This window comes from Sapajus apella, unplaced genomic scaffold (assembly GCF_009761245.1).
Source record: "Sapajus apella isolate SASKATOON/1434 unplaced genomic scaffold, GSC_monkey_1.0 scaffold69, whole genome shotgun sequence".
NCBI classification, from domain to species: Eukaryota; Metazoa; Chordata; class Mammalia; order Primates; family Cebidae; genus Sapajus; species Sapajus apella.
The window spans coordinates 5255352-5277758 of record NW_022437009.1 but is presented as its reverse complement, the minus strand read 5'-3'; the positions used below and the strand labels follow the sequence as shown (position 1 = coordinate 5277758).

General features: G+C 35.6%; 1 protein-coding gene across 4 annotated transcripts in view; it reads left to right on the top strand.

Moving 5' to 3' along the window:
• SYCP1 (synaptonemal complex protein 1) overlaps positions 1-22407 on the top strand; it is a 119638-nt gene that overhangs the window by 35786 nt on the left and 61445 nt on the right. For all 4 annotated transcript variants that reach the window (XM_032249647.1, XM_032249645.1, XM_032249648.1 and 1 more), the window contains exons 14-18: positions 331-515; positions 1423-1490; positions 8825-8886; positions 20493-20597; positions 21544-21647. In XM_032249647.1, coding sequence (XP_032105538.1) covers positions 331-515; positions 1423-1490; positions 8825-8886; positions 20493-20597; positions 21544-21647 — 524 coding nt within the window. The remainder of the gene's footprint in view (positions 1-330; positions 516-1422; positions 1491-8824; positions 8887-20492; positions 20598-21543; positions 21648-22407) is intronic.

Here is a 22407-nt window from a genome sequence, read left to right as displayed (position 1 = left end):
CATCAAGAGTATAATTAAAATCCAAGACCCTGGACAGGTGCCAACAGGGTGGTTTAGACAATAAATTAATAGTTCTAAGAATTGGAAGAACTGTGTGGCTGGGTTGGCTAGGAAGGCTCCATGGAGGAGTTAGAACTGTAGGTGGGATTTGGAGAATGGTGAATTAAAATAAGAGTAACGGCTGGGCATTTCAGGGTGGGGAGGAGGGATAATAGCTAGGAAAATATGGGGGTTGGAATGGGGCAGTAAATGTATGGAAGCAGATGAGTTCAGCTTTTTTGGTTGAGGCCTTTGGATCATTGCCTTTGTTTTATACTTTATTTCATTTAGAGTACTCAAAATACTTTAGAGGAAGATTTACAGATAGCAACGAAAACAATTTGTCAGCTAACTGAAGAAAAAGAAGCTCAAATGGAAGAATCTAATAAAGCTAGAACTGCTCATTCATTTGTGGTTACTAACTTTGAAACTACTATCTGCAGCTTGAAAGAATTACTGAGAACAGAACAGCAAAGGTAAAATATTTATTATTTTTAATAAATAAATGAATAAAAAAATTTTACTTTAAATATTCAGTGCCATTTTCTATGGCACTGCCAACTGATGTGTAATTCATATAACAACTGTGGTCAGATGTCTTATGTATAAAGTGGGAAAATATTTTAAAAGTTTCATTGGAGTTAAAAAATAGAGTTAAAAAGACTATTTTTCGCTACTTTATATTAAGGGAATATTTATATAAAGCTGTGTTAGGAGGCCTAGGTAATTATTTTTTGTCTCATTAGCATTAGGGTTAATTAAGTTTGGTAGGATAAAGGAGAGCAAGTTTCTCTCTGAAGCCATAGCTTGGGCCTACCAATATTTTTTCTCCATTGCTTGTGCATGGTGAGAGAAAAGTTAGCTTTTCTAGCTCTCCTAATTTGTATATCTTTGATTGACCTATCCAAGTGATTTTTCATTTTTTTATGGTAAGTTACCTAAAATGCATCTATCCCTATTACTTCAGTTTTATACTTTGAGAAAGCAGAAAGCCAGAGAAGTTAAGCAAATTATACATGTTCTCATAGTTATATTGTTATTAAGGCAGAAATCAGTATAATAGTAGTTACATATGTAATCTCTTTCAAAGTTCTATGATGCATTAATCTGATTATCATCAACAGGAAGCGACAACTTATATCGTAAGCTTTAAGTTATATCTATGTATATTACATAGATGTAATATACAATTATGTATTTATAATAGTAATATTTTATTTTAAAATGTTACACTATATGGCACAGAGTAGGTACTTAATGTTTAACAATCCAGTGGGTGAATCTACTCTAAGATATATCAGTTGCTAAGTTGCACCAGTGCTAGTTATGAGATGAATTCTGACTAAAATAATATTTTGTATTGAAAATGATATATTTTACAAGATTGGAAAAAAATGAAGATCAATTGAAAATACTTACCATGGAGCTTCAAAAGAAATCAAGTGAACTAGGTAAGACTTAGATAATAATGTGTATACTTTAATAATATTAGCTGATTATACAATCATAAACAGTTTTGAAATAAAATATAATTTCCCCTCTGTCATTTGCCCGTAGAGATTCTTTGATAATATTTGCATTTTAATATTTGAAGGAAGAAAATAATTCTTAGTGAGAAATGTCTGTTGTTGTTTAATTGAATTTTGAAATTTCATTGGTTTGTCATGTTAGATTATGTACTATTCATAGGAAAATGTGATCCTATTTTATAATAAAGTGTTATTAAAATTCAACAACTTTCATGGCCAAAAGGGAGAGACATTCTCTACAGTAGTTATTTTGTGAATTTATGACCATGTAATTAGATAATTCTAATAACCTCTGCTTCATATTCTTAAAACTTCATGTCTATAACTGTGGCAAATTACAAACAACAAATTATTTTCTAATTTTAGTGAAAAAATATTTCTTTTTTTTTTTATTTTTTTTGAGACAGAGTTTCACTCTTGTTACCCAGGCTAGAGTGCAATGGCGCGATCTCGGCTTACCGCAACCTCCGCCTCCTAGGTTCAGGCAATTCTCCTGCCTCAGCCTCCTGAGTAGCTGGGATTACAGGCACGCGCCACCATGCCCAGCTAATTTTTTGTATTTTTAGTAGAGACGGGGTTTCACCATGTTGACCAGGATGGTCTCGATCTCTTGACCTCGTGATCCACCTGCCTCGGCCTCCCAAAGTGCTGGGATTACAGGCTTGAGCCACCACGCCCGGCCGAAAAAACATTTCTTATAAATTAAAAATATTCATGAATTGGCAAATATTTTATTGTTAGATTTAAATACCTGTATAATTAGAATAATTGTCAACTAAAATATTGTCTAGTATTTGAAATGTGTGTTTTACATTTCACGAGTAGGTTGTTTGGTTGAATTTTTGAACCATATTTATGCTTTTTTTTGTGATGCATAATTTTCTACTGTAGATTAGCCCTTTCTCATCTAAAATTGCACTATCAAATGCAAGTAATTTTATCTTCTTGGCATAACTTTAAATTAGAATATAAATAATATAAACCATTCTACTTTTTATTCCCTCTTTGGAGCATAAAGTACTGTTTTAGATCATTATATATACCCATACTTACTTTTTTTTAGAATTGTTTAATTAAGGGCCGGGCGCGGTGGCTCAAGCCTGTAATCCCAGCACTTTGGGAGGCCGAGGCGGGTGGATCACAAGGTCAAGAGATCGAGACCATCCTGGTCAACATGGTGAAACCCCGTCTCTATTAAAAATACAAAAAATTAGCTGGGCATGGTGGTGCGTGCCTGTAATCCCAGCTACGCAGGAGGCTGAGGCAGGAGAATTGCCTGAACCCAGGAGGCGAGGTTGTGGTGAGCCGAGATCACGCCATTGCACTCCAGCCTGGGTAAATGTGAGTGAAACTCCGTCTCGAAAAAAAAAAAAAAAAAAAAGAATTGTTTAATTAAATGTCTTAGGCTAGGGAATAATTTTGTTTCTTAAAATGTCTTTAATGGATATTTATTTGTAACAATTCAGTCTAATATTGAAATAAAGTGGCTGCTATTTGTTGTATTAAATATGCAATTGTATCATGTGATTTTCTCATAGTAGAGAAATATATGATGACTAATTTGAAAAAAGTATTCTAGAATTGTGAAATAGAACCTTGTGTGTTTTTTAGTATTGCCTTAGATATTGTAGGAATGTATAGAAGTAAAATATTATCCTTTTGAGAAATCTCTGATTATTGTTGGAGAAAGCTTGAATACATAAAACCCTAAGATAATGGTGTCCAAAATGAGGGGATGAGCAAAATTTCCATTAGGAAAAGGGAATAAAATATTAGAATTTCTATTTTTATTTATTTTTATGTTTTAAATATGTTTAAAAATGAATATGATACATATTTATATTTTATAAATTTATATTTATAAGCAATGTATAACATTGGTTATACATTTATGTAAATATAAATATGTATTTGTATTTTATACATACTTATATATTTGGGGTGAATACTTATAGATTTCTTATTGTGGAGGTGTGTTAATACTGATACCAAGAGGAAGCCTAAGATAACAATGTGTACTGCATAGTTGGAAAAACTTTATGAAAAAGGTAGATTTAAATTTAAAGATAGACTTTAAGGCTTCGGATAGTCGTAGAGGATGAAGGAGTGTAGGAAGCATCATGTGTAGGAGAATAGCATTAACAATGAAATAGGTACTCAACTTCTTTGGCTGAAAATATAGTCTCCAAACCAGAAATCTTGAAGGATATTCTGTACTTTTCTCTTTCCCTTATGCTTCACTGCTAATTGGTTATTTGGTGCTCCTTAACACCTAACTCAAAAAAATATAACTAGCTTAAAAGTTTCTAACTCTTAACTATCATTTGAATCTTTTCCTTTTCTTGATTTCCACAGTCTTAGAATAGTTCAAGTTCTCATTTTCTCTTTCTTGGTTTTAGAGTTTCAGGATGCATGTAAAGAACATAATGGTATAAAAATTGTTATTTTTAAGATTAATCATCAAACCGTGCTTCAGATTACCCCCATTTGTCCTAATCTTTAGTCATCCCTTGCTATATTTACTAACCTTCTGTTTGCTTTGCCTTTCTTTAATAATCTTTTTTCTTACCCCAGCAGCTCTCATTCTTCTTTGTTTTCTGGCTACACTTTACATTCTTCCTTGATGGTATTTTCTTAGGCTTACATTTTGGTTAAAGTAGTCTACCATGATTTCCTCAGCAGTCTCAATCCTCAAAACGCTTTTAACCTATGTATTGCTTAGATATAACCTGCCCTACTCCTTATATCTTTAAGGTCAGACATCTTTGACCAGTGCTATTATAGTTAAAATAGCTTGAGAATCAGTCCTTTTGTTTCCAGGATAGCAATCTCTTTTGCTCATTTTCTACATTGCTGCTAGAGTGTTTCTTTAAAAATACAAATCTGATTTTCTATGTGGCAAATTTTAGAGCCATCTCATTGCCTAAGTGCAAACTATTTAGATATCAGGTATCTTTTCATTGTTCATTTAAAGAGTGAGAGTACTGCATACTAAGTGAGTTGAAGCCAAATGCAACAGGAAATGTTTGGCAAGTGATTTTTTTCCCAGTTTCTTAACTTGTTACAGTTTTCTTTGCTGCTTCATGCTGTTGCCCACCTTCAATTCAGTCTAATATTATTGCTCTAAATGTGTCCTATTCTTGTACTCATTTTTCCATATCTGTATTCATCTTTGCTTTTAATTTGATTATATAACAGATTCCCTTCCTAGTATGTTCTATTGCTTCTGCTTTGATTATTACATATATAATAACTATTGAACTAAGGCTTAGATACTTATACCTTATTTAGTCTTGGATACATAATGAGGAATGTACCAGACATGGTCATTGTTCTCATGAGATTTGCACTCTACTTGGGGAGACATACAAAACAAATAATCACAAACAAATATTTAATTATAAATACGGATAAGTGCTATGAAGGAAATAAAAATGATGCAATGTGTTGGCTGCAGTGGACCTGCGGGCCAGGCCCCAGCCCTGCAGACAGCACATGTGGGTGAGTGCCCGCTGTGATGGTAGCGGCAGGCCTTGTTGACCCTTCTTCAGCCTCCCAGGAGGAGTGCTTAGATGCTAATGGTGGTGCATGGGGCAGTGTGATCCCTAGGCTTTTGGACAAGTGTACTTAGGCACTTGAGGGAGCAGGGATAGTCATGGCGGGCCTATCTTCAGGATCCCCAGTTGTGTTTATGGGTGCTGGCTCTGGTGGGCAGGGGTGGGTGATCCCTAGGTCCCTGGTGGAGCACTCAGGTGGGTGCTGCAGCAGTTGTGGTAAGCTGGGGGAGCCTGCCTTTAGGGATGCGCAAATGTGCTGGGGCCCTGCTGCCAGGGAAGAGGGGATTGCTGTTGGTGCCAGCAGCTGTAGGCACATTTCTGAGGAGCATGTGTTTTCAGCCCCAGGTATTAGCTGTCTTTGAGCCTGTACTTAGGGCATGTGCCTCCCCTGCTGGGGGCAATGAGGTTGCTGCTAGTGGCTCTGGCTTCACCTGGTAGCCAGCAGTGGCAGTGGTTGTGGCTGTGAGTAGGATAGCTTGTCCTTGGGGTGTGTGCAAATGTGTGATGGCCCTGCCGCTGGGGTGACATGGGGTTGATGGTGTTTTCTGTTTTTTTTTTTCTGCTACTACCGGTTTTTTCAGCAGCCAGTAGTAGCAGCTGCAGGAGGGGTAGCCTTTCTCTGGGGCACGAGAAGATGTGCTACAGTCCTGCTGTTGGTAGGGGGCAGGGTTGCTGCCAGTGGGGTACACTTCAGTCTTGGTGGCAGTATTCAGCAGTGGGTATTGGTAGGGGATGTTAGTGGGGCTCCAGGGATATGAAGATGCAGGGGCTGTTGGGCCCCAGAGCAGGTTGTAGTCTCCTGGTGGCTGGGCTCACAAAATGGCACTGCTTAGGACTTAAAGGGTGGGTGGGACCCAGAACTCCCTCTCTGGAGCAATGCCTTTGTGAGATCTATAGGCAGCTACCTATGTTAATCTCAGGTCCTAAAGGAGTCTACAATGGCTAGGATTGCAGAAGGAATGTGGATGGCTGAGGCTTTATCTTTTACCCTTTCCCTGCCTTAGGGAGCCTTTACAGGCTCTCAGCCTATCCTGAGCAGGCTGCCTAGCTTCCCTCTCCTTCCTTGCCTTAGGTGTTTCTTGACACATCTTTGTTGAATTCCAGTTCTTTCTTAGAGGATCTATTTGAAGTGTAATTATCTACTCACTAATTTAGTTCTTCTTTGTGGAGAAGGTAAGTGGGCAAATGCCTCTAGTCAGCCATCTCAAGCCTCTCTTGTTTTTAAACTTTTGTCTTACATTTTCTACCTCTTTGTTCTTTTTCCTGAATTGGGAGCTCTCTCTCTCTCTCTCTCTCTCTCTAAATATATATATATATATATATATATATATATATGTGTGTGTGTGTGTGTGTGTGTGTGTGTGTGTGTGTGTGTGTGTGTATTTGTTTCTCCCTTGCTAATTCAATCTTTAAATATGTCTGTTTTACTATTTAAAAAATCTCAGTTGTCAAATTTTAAATTTCTGAGAGCTCTAGGTAATCTATTTCAGGGATTTGGTTTCCTGTCGGAACATTATACTTAGTAAAATACCTGTTTCTGTTTGCTCTATTAACTCTTTTTCTTTGGGTTTTAGTTTTTTTCATAGTTTAATTTTGAGCTTTCTTTTTCATTGTTTTGCTTTTCTTCACAAATTGTTAGTACCTGATTGTTGACTCATCTAAGTATAAGTATCCGTCTTTTCCCACATGTGAATTATAATCTAATTCTTCTGATTATGGAAGTGAGTGGGAGTTGCTGTGGGTAAAGGTGGGCATAGTGGCTTGCCTTTTGCTATAGAGGATGTTTATCTCGCTTAGGAATAATAATCTATTTGAAACACTACCTCATATGCCACCCAAATTCCTAGGGTTCTTACTTTATCTTGAGGTGGGCTTTGTGGTAGGAGGATGGTCACCTGGTCTTGTTGTTCCACATAGCCTTCATTGAATTAATGTGAGTTTTTTTTCCCCTAAGGTTTCCTTAATTTTCTGATTTGTTAATGATAGTCTCTTATTTTGTTAATGTTCTTCTTATATATTTTTTTCTTGTATTTTTTTTCCTAATTTTATAAGATTGGGGTGAAAATAGAGAGACATGCTCAGTCCACTGTCTTTAATCAATTTTTGAGTCTTTAATAATTAGGTGTTTTTATCTGAAATAACACTTTCTGGTAAATAAGCTATGTACATGACAGGTTTTTCTTTTGGATTCTATATTGACATTTTATGTTTTATTAATTTTCCTTAAAGACTGTGGACAATTATTACACGTGTTTTTTTTTTTTTTTTTTTTTTTGAGACTGAGTTTCACTCATGTTACCCAGGTTGGAGTGCAATGGCGCGATCTCGGCTCACCGCAACCTCGCCTCCTGGGTTCAGGCAATTCTCCTGCCTCAGCCTCCTGCGTAGCTGGGATTACAGGCACGCACCACCATGCCCAGCTAATTTTTTTGTATTTTTAGTAGAGACGGGGTTTCACCATGTTGACCAGGATGGTCTCGATCTCTTGACCTCGTGATCCACCCGCCTCGGCCTCCCTAAGTGCTGGGATTACAGGCTTGAGCCACCGTACCCGGCCTACACGTGTTTTTAAAAATGTGCAGAGTCTGAGAAATTTTCAGTAAGTCTATTTTATCTCCAGTAGTCAATAATGATCCTTAACAGTGAGGAAGGACCATATTTCAGAGACAATAAATTTTTAGCTGACAGCTGGACATTTTCGGGAACTCTGTAGGCAGTTTCTTCTTTGGCTTAATTTGTTGTGGGCAGCTTAAAAATGTAAGAAAGTTGAAAAATGTGGGAGACTTGGGCTGGAAAGATTTTTAAATTTATTAGGATAATGTTGAACTCCTGGAAGTGTAGAAAGAAAAACATTGGAAAGCTTTGTCTTTTAGGATGTCAAGAAAGAAGGCTGTCAGCAAAGAAAACAAGATCAGGAGTTAGAGAGAAAACAGGAAGTATGAATAGTGCAAGGTCTTGACAATCAAAGAGGAAAAAACAGGGAGAAGTTAATAGTATCAAATACTCCACAGTGATGAAGACTTGAGAATTGTATCACAAAATAGTTATTGGTGATCTTTAAGATGATAATTTTATTATTATGGTGATAGGCATTAGTTTTACATGGAGTTCAAAAAGAAATGTGTAGGTAACAAATAGGAATTTGTTGGCAAAACAAAGTAAGAAATTTGAAAGCAGCTTGAAAGGTCAGATATTGTTTATATTCAAATAGAATGTTTAGATGAGATATGGGAAATTAAAGATGCCTCTACATAGAATCTGTGTATATTGGTAGTATAGAAGCTAAAGTCTCAGAGGAGGTGGTAATGTTGAATCCAAAGTACAATGCTCAGAGGTAGCTTGAGGAAAGAGGATCACTTCTTTTAAGTTTATTAAGAGGCCAGATGTTTAGATAGGGATGAGTTGAACGTAAATGTACATTCTGACCTCATTTCAAATATATTTTATATAGATTTATTGCTTATTTTGCTTTATGAACTTTGGGTTGTTTGACTATGGTATTTATAGAAACATTACAATTAGTATTTATCTTTTATTGTCTTTGAATAATTAGGTCTGGACTTCCTCTACTAGTTGCATTTCTCTCTCCTGATTTTTCAATTTTGCATAGTATTGTGCTTGTTCCTTCTGTCTCTTTTCCTATTCTTTTAATCCAGCATTTTAACACATGTATTTATTTACTTATTTTGCTTATTTTAGAAGAGATGATTAAGCTTACAAAGAATAAAGAAGTAGAACTTGAAGAATTAAAAAAAATCTTGGTAAGTATAGTCTTTCCTATTAATATATAGCAATTACTTTTCAGAAAAATATTGAATCCTTTGACTTAGACTCTTGTATTATAGATATTATGTACTATTTTCTTCAGCTAAAATATAAAAAATATATTTGGTTTTAAGTAAAGCTGCATTATTATTATTATTATTGAGATGGAGTCTCACTCTGTTGCCCAGGCTGGAGTGCAGTGGCGTGATCTTGGCTCACTACAACTTCCGCCTCCTGGGTTCAAGCGATTCTCCTGCGTCAGCCTCTCAAGTAGCTGGGACTACAGGTGCCTGCCACCATGCCTGGCTAATTTTTTGTATTTTTATTAGAGACAGGGTTTCACTGTGTTAGCCAGGATGGTTTCGATCTCCTGACCTCGTGATCCACCCACCTTGACCTCTCAAAGTGCTGGTATTACAGGCATGAGTCACCGCATCTGGCCCATTATTTTTTAATACTAATTTTTATGTACCTTGTTAACTGTCTTCATCAAGTTGTTTATATTATTTGAATATGTGTTGATAGCACACTAAGGTCAAATTTGCATCTTATGTAGCTGATTGTAAATTTGGTAATTTTGGATGTTGTATCCTTTGATACTTTTGAACAATAAAGATGCAATTTTGAAAAAGATGTATGATACATATTCAGTACCTATGTTTAATGTTCAGGTAGAATCATGTTTAGTGAAGATGTAGAATAAAATTTCATTATATTTTAATTGATTACAGTGTATAAAACATGGGTCAGCAAACTTTCTGTAGAGGACTAGATAGTTAATATTTTACAGTTTCTGGGTCATATATGGTCTCCCTTCTCTCCCTCTTCTCTGCTTTTGCCTCCTCTGCCTTATTTATTTTTTAAGAACCTTGTAAAAATATATAAACCATTCCTAGCTCAAGGGTCTGGGAAAAGAGACTGCAGGCTGAATTTGTCTTGCATACTGGAGTTTTCTGGCTCCTGATGTAGAGGATAATATTGTTTATGATGACTGATACTTGATTTTGTATTTACCTATCACATCTCTACCTGATTTTTCAGCTCCTAGTTCTGCTATCCCTTGGAAAGCATTATTTTAAAATACTTATCTTTCCTTCATTAAATTGCTCTGGCACAAGCTCTTTGTAACTAATAATAATGTTTTCAGTGCCTTCAGATTTATTAATGCATACTTATACAGGTCTTAGCTTAAATGTCATTGTTTTTTGAAACCTCTCTTGACACTCCTGGCTGGGTTTAAGTCTTTGTATGGCTTATTTCCATAGCACCCTGAATTTTTCCTTTATAACACTTATTACAAATGAAATTCATTTATTTTTGGTATTATTAGTAAAGGCTTTATTCACCCTTTAGACTCCTCCTTACTTAGCATAGCATCTGGCACATAGCAGGTGTTCAATAAATAAATAGTGGAATGAATGTATGCTCCGATAAGGGTTAGGAGCCTTTGTCATGTTTATGCTGTAACTCTAGTACTTAGCACAGGAAGTGACACTTGGTAACACTTTATAAATATTTGCTGAATGAATACGAAAGGATTGTCTTTTATATAATGATTCATTTCTGCATGAACAAGGACTGGTTTGGAGGTTTTTTAATTGTTGTAGGAAAAAACTAGGTTCTTGTCACATGACCAGGAAAGATTAGGCTTGCAGACACTTTGAAGGCTGAGTAGGGCATGCTTTATTTGGTGAAAGTGAAAAAAGGGAAACAGGGACTCTAAGAGAAGTGAGAGTCCTGCCAGCAAGCTTTCCGCCTCACAGACTGAATCCCTGGCTACCATACAGGAAATAGAGGGGCCAGACTCCTTCCTCCTGCAAATGGCATGAAGTTCCCAAGGCTCCACCCTGCCCTCCCAGTGCACAGGCTGGCCGGAGGTTCTCCAGGGAGACCTTTTTACTTGGCTGTCTCATTCCCCACTCCAAAGAAGTACATCTAATTGCCATTAGAATAAGGATAAGGATAATGACGAAGATCAATTTTCCTGCTGACAGGGGGTGCTGTTTTGGGAAAATGGAAGTCACATCTCCCTCAGAGACCTATCTAAGGGTTCCTGGCAAAAGGGGCCAATGTCTGAGGCTCTGGTTGCATGACCGTTTGTAGATTGACGGCCTGAAGGTGAGAAGACACAAACAGGGTTATTAGAAAATATGTATCCGTACATACTGTGATTACATTTTATACTGATACATAGTGATACATTACATATATTCAAAATTGCATCTTTATTGTTCAGAGGTATCAAAGGTTATGACATCCAAAATTACCAAATTTACAATCAGCCACATAACATGCAAATTTGATCTTAGTGTGCTATCAACACATATTCAAATAATATAAACAACTTGAAGGTGGGACAGCTCAAAAATCCTGAGGCCTTTTACCAGTTTGCACAGGGAGATGGGGGCCAAAAGCCTGACTGGTAAGGAAAACTTTTACTCTTTTGCTGGCAAGTCAGCCTTCTGGGTTGCCTCCCACTGAGCCCAATTCGAAGCCTATCAGTTTAAAGTTTGAGAAATTAACTCTTCTCAGTTTGGAGGATGCATATAAGGGGAGCCTCCCATAGTAGAGAGACACAATTGCCTATCAGTGAAGAGAGGCAGAGGAGGAAAAAGGAAAAAAGAAAGTGTTTTTTCAAAGGAGTCCCAGGGGTTCAGGATGCATTTGAAAGGGGTACAGACTGAAGATGAATGGCTACTCATCTAGAAACAGGAGAGCAGGCATTCCTGGTTCCTTTCTCTTCCTGGCAAATAGCTGGGGTATGTGAGGGAGGGAAGGTGAGGCATTCTTTTTTCTTTCCTCTGTCCTTGAAACCCTGAGTCCTGGTAGCCATGACAGGGTGACACCCATTGGTGTTTAAGCGGCTTTCACTCATGTTAACGGAGGGCCTAGAGGGTGGAAGTATCTGCTCTTATTCACATATGCTATATCTCCCCTGCTGTCAGTAGCCTTTGAATTCCCTAGACCTCATTTATGCCACAGATACTAGCATGGACTTTATCCATAAAATGGGAAGCTTGGCTTAATTGGCAGGAATCAGCCACTCTCACCTGTATGGTGCCTTTTAACTTCCATTATTGTCTGCCTCTGGATCCAGTTTTCTTTCCTAGTGCTTTGACCCAAAGCTTGGAATTGAGTTTGGGACCAAAATGTGTCTCAGGGGTGTTGCATGGACTCCTTATCATAACCTGAATGCTAAGGTGACACTGTGGAATTGATGTTCCTCCAACAAGCGAGATAAAGGATGTTCTGTGACATACCCAGATAAATAGTGGCTATTGTGACATGGTAAAAGCCCCATAAAACTGCATACCTCAACTGTACCTCAGCTTTCTGTTGAAATTGCTCTCTGTAACCCTGATGTGACAGGCAAGCAGTCCAAACCCATGCCATCTTGGCCCCTGCGACTTGTAATAAGTAACTAAGATCTGTCATTTCCACGCTACCCAGGCAATGTGTAAACTAACGCTTATCTTGACTTCTGTGAACCACTTAAGTAACAATCAGAATGTCCAAAGTCCTCTGGGCCCTCGGAATGTCTGAAGCCCCTCACTCTCACCCCCACCCAGGAGGTGGTTTACAGAGTGTCCAAAGTCCATTGGCCCTCGGAATGTCCGAAGCCCCTCACCCCCACCCCTGCCCAGGAGGTGGTATATGGGCATAAAAGGTCTTGACACCCTCCTTTCAGGGCCACAAGTTGGAGAGATGTGAGTCCTCCGTGGCCGCTGGCAATAAAGACCCTGCAATTTGGCATACTTTTGTCTTGCTGTTGACTTTCTGTGCTTGGTTTGGTACAATACTATCATTATGCTTGCTAAGATTTGGGTTCATGGTGCCTGGCTTTGGATACCTCCCTTGGTCATACTTTCCCAAAAAAGAAACCTTTGGGTGATGGGCACCCTATTTATTCCCATCACCTGTTCGGATTTGAGGATAATTGCTCAGAACTAGAATATTTAGCAAGATTTTTACATTAGCCATCCCCTTTTGTTCCTTCTGAACTGCATCTGGAGACTGCTGGTTGGTTCACAGGAACAAGCAGGGTTAAAGTGTAGGCAAAAACTTAAAAACAACAAATGAGTTTAGAATGTAATGACAAATGTATGATAAGTTTTGAAACATAATTTCTCTCTAGTCATCATTTTTGTTAAAAACAACAACAACAACAAATCATGATAGGACTGAGTTGTTTGCAAAATAGACTTTAGTGTTATACTTGGCCTGATTATTTCCATAAAGGGCAGCAAGAATAACTATTTCTACATAGGACTTCTAGATTGGCTTTGATGGAACTCTGTTCTACAAGGAATCTCAGATGAGAACTTTTAAAGCCAAGCCCAGCCATGGATTTGTGTCCTCAAATACCTCTGAATTGGGTGATCCTCTCCTCTTAAGGTCCCAAGATACGCTTGGAACTCCTGGCGTGTTAGAAAGTGACATTCTTTACTGACCACAGGTCAGGAACCCTGTACTGGGGCTGTGTAGACAAGGGTATGAGGCCTGCCTCTACTAAAAATACAAAAATTATCTGGGCATAGTGGTGCATGCCTGTAGTCCCAGCTATTCGGGAGGCTGAGACACAAGAATCACGTGAGCCCAGGAGGCGGAGGTTGCAGTGAGCAGAGATCAAACCCCTGCACTACAGCCTGGCAACAGAGTGGACTCTGTCTCAAAAACAAAAACAAACATTTGTTGAGTTTTAATTATGCTAAAACTCTGGGGATACAGTGGGGGGCAAATGGATGCATATACTGTCTTCACGGAACTATAGCCATCAAATAGTCACACTTGAATTAAATCATTCATTGAAACATAACATTGCAATGGTGATAAGGGCAATAAAGGATTAGTTCATAGTATCATGAGGCCAAAAAATTTAAACTACTTAAGTTAGGAGAGGCTTTTTTTGAAGAAGTAAGGACTGAACTGAAATTTGGAGAAAAAATATAGCATATCAGATAGAGGAAACATGCTAAGATTTTTTTTCATCGGAGGGAGTATGGTGAGTATACGATGAAGTGAAAGATGCCACTGCTGACGGGAGCCTTACAATTCATGGCCTTGTAAATCATATCAAAGGAATTTTGTATTTATCCCAAGAGGAATGGGACACATTAGCAGGGACTGACTTGATCAGATTTGCATTTCAAAATGCACATTTGGCCTGAGGGAGAATAGTATATTAAGGTAGAACAGTTAAGAGAAGACAGATAATCACAGTAGCCAGAGGAGAGACGATGGTGTCTTAGTCTGGAAGGTGGTACTAGTAGTGAGAAAAACTGGATGGTTTTGAGAGATATTTAAGATTTAAATATTTTGGATTGATGTAGGATGATATTACCATTGTTAAAAATACTCTCCCTTCTCCATTGAATTGCTTTTGCACATTTATTAAAAAAATCAATTGACCATGTTTGTGAATGGATCTATTTCTGAACTCTCTTTTATTTCTTTGGTGTATTTGTCTATCCATTTGCCAATACTGCAGTGTCTTGATTACTGTAGATTTAATACTAAGTCTTATAATTGGGTAATATGATTCCTCCATTGATTTTCAAAATTGTTTTAGCTATTCTAGTTCCTTTACATTTCTGTATAAATTTTAGAATTAGCTTTTCTATACCTAAAAAACCCTTGCTGAAATTTTTAGTAGAATTGTATGAAATACATATATTAATTTGGGTTGAACTGACATCATATTATGTTGAGTCTTCTAGTACATTAACATAGTATCGTTTCTATTTATACAGATCTTCTTTATAATAATTTATTTCATTAACATTTTGCAGTTTTCAGCATACAGTACTGTAAATATTATATTAGGTTTATACCTAACTATTTCTCTTTTTGCAGATATTTTAAATAACTACCAAATAGGTATTTGATTTCTTTTTCTTGCCTTACTGCACTGGCTCAGACTTTCAGTATGATGAATAGCAGTGGTGAGCTTGTACACTGATCCTAAAAGAAAAACATTCAATGTTTCACATTAAGTTATGATGTTACTTGTAGGTTTTTTGTAGAAAGTTCCCTTATATTTCTAGTTCACTGAAAGTTTTTATTATAAATGGATGTTGAATTTTGTTGAATGCTTTTTCTGTGTCAATTATATGATCATGTGGTTTTCTTCTTTAGACCATTAATATGGTATATTCATTGAGTTACAAAGATTGAACGAACCTTGCATTTCCAGGAGAAACCCCACTTGGTGTTGTGTAATGTACTTTTTTTCTATATTACTGAATTTTATTTGTTAATATTTTGCTGAGGATTTTTATATTTGAGTTCATAAGAGATATTGGCCTGTAGATTTCTTTTCTTGTGTTATCTGTGAGTAGTTTTGGAGACAAAGTAATAGTAATAGTAGTTTTGGCTTTGTAAAATGAACTGGAAAGCTGTTTCACACAGGCAGGTATTTGCAAACCTATCCCAAAGTTCAAAGAAGCTTAGAGGTGGAAGGAAGAGGCTGACAAATCCAGTTTCTTGGAAACATTTAATAGGGTCTTACCAACAGAAGCCATATGTGTCTCAAGTGGTGGCAAGACAAAATGGTGAATCCCTGCATCATTATCTCCCAGACCCAAGGATTATACACCTTAGAGGATGGTCACATGTGCTTCAGAGGAAATACATAGGAATATGCCCTAAGGGTAGGATTTACAGGAAGTACCTTCTTGTACACAAGGAACAATAGATAAACTGGAAATCTCAGAGGCCTTTCTGGAACAGGGGTTAAGCAGAAGCTAACATGGTAGATTAGCTTACAAGATAGAGTTGTTTTAGGCACCACAGAAGCTTTTGTTTCTTTTCTGTTTTCTGGAAGAGATTGTGTAGAATTGGCGTAATTTCTTCTTTCAGTATTTGGTAGAATTCCCTAGTGAAACCACCTGGGCCTAGAGATTTCTTTTTGGCAAGGTCTTCACTATGGATTTAATGGTTTTTATTGTTAAAGAACTGTGCAGGTTACCTGTTTAATCTTGAATGATTTTGGTAGTTTTTGGTTTTAAAGGGATTAGTCCATTTCATCCAAGTTGTCGAACTTCTGTGCATAGAGTTTTTTGTAGCATTCCCTGTTATCCTTTTTAATATCTGTAGGGTCTGCAGGATTACTTTATTTTTATTACTGATATTGTTTCTTGTGTTATTTCTCTTTTTTGTCTTTTTTGAGATGGAATCTCATTCTGTCACCTAGGCTGGAGTTCAGTGACACAATCTCGGCTCACTGCAACCTCCACCTCCCAGGTTCAAGTGATTCTCCTGTTTCAGCCTCCTGAGTAGCTGGGATTGCAGGCATGCATCACCACACCCTACTAATTTTTTGTATTTTTTAGTAGAGATGGGGTTTCACCATGTTGGCCAGGCTGGTATCGAACTCCTGACCTCAAGCGATGCACCTGCTTGACCTCCCAAAGTGCTGGGATTACAGGCATGAGCCACTGTGCCTGGCCCTTTTTTTGTTAGTCTTGATAGAAGTTTCTTAATTTTATAGATCTTTTCAAATAATTAGTTTTTATTTCATTGATTCTTTCTATTGTTTTTCTGTTTTCAATCTCATTGTTTTCTGCTCATATCTTTATTGTTTCCTTCCTTCTGCTGCTTTGAATTTATTTTGCTGTCTTTCTAGATTCCTAAGGTGAAAGTTTAGACTGTTTTGAGACCTTTCTTTTCTATAAGCATTTGCATGCTATAAATTTCCTCTAGTCACCTTTTCAGCTGCATTTCACAAATTTTTATATGTTGTATTCTCATTTAGGTTAAAATGTTTTAAAATTTCTCTTGAGGATTTTTTAAAATCCCATTTAGAAGTCTGTTGTTTATTTTACATGCAGTTGGAGGATTTCCTGTTGTTTTTTGTTATTCTTTTCTAGTTTAACTTTGTTATAGTCAGAAAATGTACTTTGATTTTTTAAAATTTGTTAAGATTTGTTTCATGTATCAGGATATGATATATCTTAGTGAATGTTTCATGTGCACTGAAAGTAATATGTATTCTGCTATTGTTAGGTAGAGTGTTCTATAGATGTCAATTGGATTCAGTTGGCTGATGGTGTTGTACAAATATATGATTTTTACTGAACTTTTGTGTTTAATTCTATTATTTATTGAGTGAAGAGTGTTAAAACTAGTATGATTTTGGAATTGTTTATCTCTTTAATTCTATCAATGATTGCGTCGTGTTTTGAACTTCCACTATAAGCTTCACATTTATATATAACTACCATGTCTTCTCGATGAATTGACCCTTTGATTATAATTAAATGTCCTCTGATATATTTCTGATAATATTCTTTTGTTCTGAAGTCTATTTTAACATATTATTATAGCCACTCCATGTTTCTTAACTAGCTTTCCACCTATATTTGACTTTATTTGTACATATGTGTTTATATGTAGCCTGCATATAATTGGGTCTTCCTTCTTTACGCACTCCAACAATCACTGCTAATTTAGACCATTGATACCTTTAAAAATTGTTGTTTAAGTGTTGATGTAGCTTAGATTAAATTCACCATTTAAAAGTTGTTATCTGTTTGCTCCTTTTATTTTGTTTCTCTTTTAAATTTTCTGCCTCCTTTTTGGTTATTTGAACATTTCTTGGTATTCCATTTTTCTACTGGTATTTTATCTATACTTCTCTGCATTTATTTTTGTGGCTGTTCTAGGGGTTATAACATGTATCCATTACCTTGTCTATATTGAGTTAATGTTGTACCACTTCATGTTAAATGTTGAAACTTTTTGACGATTTATATCCTTTTCCTACTTTGTCCTTTATGCTAGAGTTGTCATATATTACACCTACATGCATTTACATTTTGACAAGACAGTGCTATAATTTTTGCTTTAGTAGTCATACATTTTTTTTAAATAACTTGAGGAGAAAATGATTTTTTTATATTTACTCCAATATTTACCAGTTGTGATATTTTTCATTTTTTTCCTGAAGATCCACATTTACCTCCGATAATGTTCTCCTTCAGCCTAAAGAACTTCCTTTAGTATTTCTTGTAGTGCTGACAAATTTTCTGTTGCTGACAAATTTTCTTAGTTTTTCTTTTTGAATATATTATTTATTTACTCTTCATTTCTGGAAGGATTTTTTTTTTCTGTTTTTTAGGTATAGGATCATTGGTTGACCGTTTTTTTTCTTTCAGCACCTTAAAGATGATGTCATATTGTCTTTTATCCTCTGTTTTCTAATGAGAAACTTACATACTTTCAAGATTTTCTCCTTAACTTTGATTTTTCAGCAGTATGTAAGTGAAGTTGAATTATATTTGAGATTCACTGCACTTCATAAATCTGTAAATTTTTTTTTTTTTTTGAGATGGAGTTTCACTCTAATTGCCCAGGCTGGAGTGCAATGGCATGATCTTGGCTCACCACAATCTCTGCCTCCCTGGGTCAAGTGATTCTTCTGCCTCAGCCTCCCCAGCAGCTGGGATTACAGGCATCCACCACCATGCCCAGCTAATTTTTATATTTTTAGTAGAGACGGGGTTTCACTGTATTGGCCAGGCTGGCGTTGAACTCCTGATTTCATGATCTGCCCACCTCGGCCTCCCAAAGTTCTGGTATTACAGGCATGAGCCACTGTGCCTGGCCCAAATCTGTAAATTTTTAACTTTTTTCAGATATGGGAAGTTATGGCCACTTAAATATTTTTCTGCCCTATTTTTTCTGTCTTCTCCTTCTAAGATTACAATTATACATTGATTTGGTCTTTTCAGATTGTTCCACAGGTTCCTGAGGTGCTATTTATTTTATTCCAATATTTTTTCTCTCTGTTCTTCAGACTATCATTTCTGTTGTTCTGATAACCAGATTCAATGTCTCTTTCCTTATAATCTCCATTGTGCCCCTGTAAGCACCCCACAAATTTTTTACCAGTCCTAAAGTTTCCATTTGTTCTTATTTTCTTTTTCTTTCCTTAGATTTTCTATCTTTTTATTCATTTTAAGAATATTTCCTATACCTGATTGAGTATAATTGAATTAGCTGCATTAGAGTTCCCATCTGTTGAAGTTCTCACATCTTGGTTATACTGAAGTTAGCATATATTTGTTGCCTTTTCCCTTGAGAATGTTGACATTTTACCAGTTCTTTGTATGTTGAGTAATTTTGGATTATATTCAGAACATTGTTAAGGTTATTATATTCGTCTGAATAATGTAAATGTTTTTGTTTTATTATCAGTTAGCTTGCTAGATTCAGAAATAAATTTTATTTCACCTTCTCTGAATGGTGCTTCAAATCTTAGTTTAATTCTCTGAGCCTTTGATGTACTACTTTTGACTTGTAAATGAATGTATGCTTCATGGGTTGTTTTTAAATTTATGTAGTATTCATACATAGAATCAGGAGATTACTTTCAGTGGTTCTTTGCTCTGTATGATTTCTTCTTCATATTCTGGCGGCTGGTCATGGTTCCCAGGGCTCCTTTCCGTTGTTCTACCAGCTTCCTCCAGCAAGAGAGATGGTGGGGTTTCTATTGTAGTTTTAGCTGCCTATACCACACTGCTTAGCAGTGACATTTCACCAGTGGGACAAAGCTACCCAAAACTGACAAACTCGCTCCTCTTCCAGCCACTTGTGTTAATTTTTTTTTCACTTGTTAAAATTCTTATGTTATATATATGTCTTTCTCTATCTCTCTCTTTCTCTCTCTCTCCCTCTCCCTCCTGCTTTCTTTCCCTTTCTCTCCCCCACTGTCTACAACACACACACATACACACACACACACACAGCATATATATTTATATATTTTGTCCAGAGTTTATAGTGGTTTTCAGTGCGAGAGTTGATCTCTAGGCATGAGATTATAGTGGCATACTAAAAGCTAAAAGACTGCTTCTATTTTTTGATCTGTCAAATGGAGACACAAACATCTAACTTCCATAGAGTAGTATAAGGAATGAAAATATATTTTAAGCATCTAGTGAAGGCTAGTCATATAGAAGTCATTCAAAAACATGTAAGCATGGTTATTGTTATCAATCTGTCTCCATAGTCCTTGACATAATTTAAACCCTTTTCATCTTGCATTTGTTTTGCACAATAGTCTCATTACTGGCTTTCTTGTTTTTAGGTTCACCCTACTTAAGCTTTCTTCAGTACTATTGCTAGTGTTATCTTTTACAATCACAAATATACTGATGATATTGTTACAGTAAAACTTATGATGATTCCACATTGTCTATAGATAAAATTCAAACTCTTTAACTACAATTAGTAGTCCTTAGAGTTAATAATATAGAACCTTTTATTGTGAGACCTTTTATAAAATTGTTGTGATGTCATGCTTGGGAAGACAAAGTAAAAAGTGAGTTCATAAATATATGCTGTGTTGGATAGTAAAAGGAATGATTAAAAATTAATCGCCTGTAACTAAAGAATTAATGATTGTGTTCCAGGGCTTTGTCCATTAAATTTTCTGTCATCACGTTTAGTCTTTGAATTTACTTAATGTTGACTATCTCTTTTTGAAGAATTTTGGCCAAGGGGAAGCTCATAGTTCTTTCTACAGCTCTATTTGGGCAGTTCTATTACTTTGAATATGTGTATGGTTTGGCACTCCTGATTTGTTAATGTTTATAAATAGGGAGAAAAGGAAAAGCTTTTATATGAAAAGGAACAATTTGAGAAGATTGCTGAAGAATTAAAAGAAACAAAACAAGAACTAATTGGTCTTCTCCAAACCAGAGAGGTTTGTTTAAGGAAACATTTTTATTTTAAATATTTTGTTATTATAATATAGATTTATGGATTATTGTTTTGTGAAAATTTCTTCACAAAATTCCTTTCAAAAGCATTTATTATTATATTTAATATATTTATGATTGATTTAAAACACATCTAGACAATTTTATAATATATTATACATTTTATATATTTTATAAAATTATACAATATTATAATGTGAGAAAGATCAACATTTAAAATATCAACATTTACAATATCAACACAATGCATTATGCTATGGTTTATAATAGTTCTATTTCTTGATGTCTTCAGTATTTTTTTTTGAGACAGTGTCTCACTAGTTCAAAGTCACAATCATTGTGCACTATCATTTTGAACTTCTGGCCTCCTGGCTCATCCCCTCAAGTCGCTAGGATTGTAGAACCACACCACTATGCCTAGCCAAGTATTTCTTAATTGGTGTATTTGAAATTTAGCCTTCATTAAGTTAGGTTCTTAGTTTATAATACTTTTTATAGTGTTCATGTTATAGTTTAAGAATTTGTATCTTAAAGTTTGTTTTCAGTCCATGACAGTATTATATCTTGTCTTTTTATAATAAGAACATTTTAGTTTTTTAAGATACTACCTGATTTCATCAATTAATATATTTCTCTTTGATAATATAACATTTTAATTGAAATTAATTACTTGGTAGAGTAGTAACAATATTTTATAATATATAAATATTTTACTGGTTGAACTTTACAGTATCAAAATAGAATTTACTTATATTGAATATGTCATTGTTCGTTGTAGTGATTATTCACTTTAAATCTACTCAAGTTTAAAATATTTGATATAACCTGCCAAATTTTTGCTAAATATATGACTTAATTACACAGTGACTGTACCTTTTAAATCAGAAAATTGGAAAAACACTTGCCTCATTATATATGTGTGTTTTGCAGAAAGACGTACATGATTTGGAAACACAGTTAACTGCCATTACCACGAGTGAACAGTATTATTCAAAACAGGTTACAGATCTGAAAACTGAGCTTGAAAATGAGAAGTATGTTTTCCATCTATCTAAAAATAGCTTACGCACTCAATTCCTAAGGTTTCTGGTAATAAATAATAATTTAGTAAATTATATTTAATATTTATTTGAATAGATTTGAAATTGCATTTTATGCTTAAGATCAAAATAATGTGCCAATTTCATTGCTAAGGAAAGTACATATCACTGACATAAAAAAAGAGTACACCCCAAAGTTGAGAACCACTTTAGATCATCAATGCGTTACTTGCCTTAGAGGTATTTAGTTCCCCATAAAAATAATCATTTTCAGTTCTAACTAGTTATTTTGGTTGTTTTGCTAAATTATTTCATAAGTTTTTGTTGATAAAGTATCAAAATACAAATTCATTTCTTACATTGTCTGAATAAAATATTTAATTGGGTGATTTTACCTATTTAGTAAGCTTAATTTGGAGAGAAAGTGGGGGAAATTATTATTGTGTTATTACTCAGAGAAAAGTAAATTCAGGTAGCCAGTCTAATGGTGGTGAGCATGATTTTCCCTTTTTGGTGGCTTCTCAGTGCAAGATTAAATATGAGAAGTAAACAGTTTATGCAGCATCCTCTCCCTTTTCATCTAATTCTCTATTTCTGGTACCCTTTTAATGGTATTGTTTTAAAGGTCCTAGGTAAAACATATATTAACTAATATATAGAACTTATGTATAAAATTTATATTTTAACTAAAAAGAGGTCCTTTTTAATGAATGGGCTGGTTAGTTATTTGTGCTTTAGTGTAAATGTATGTTAC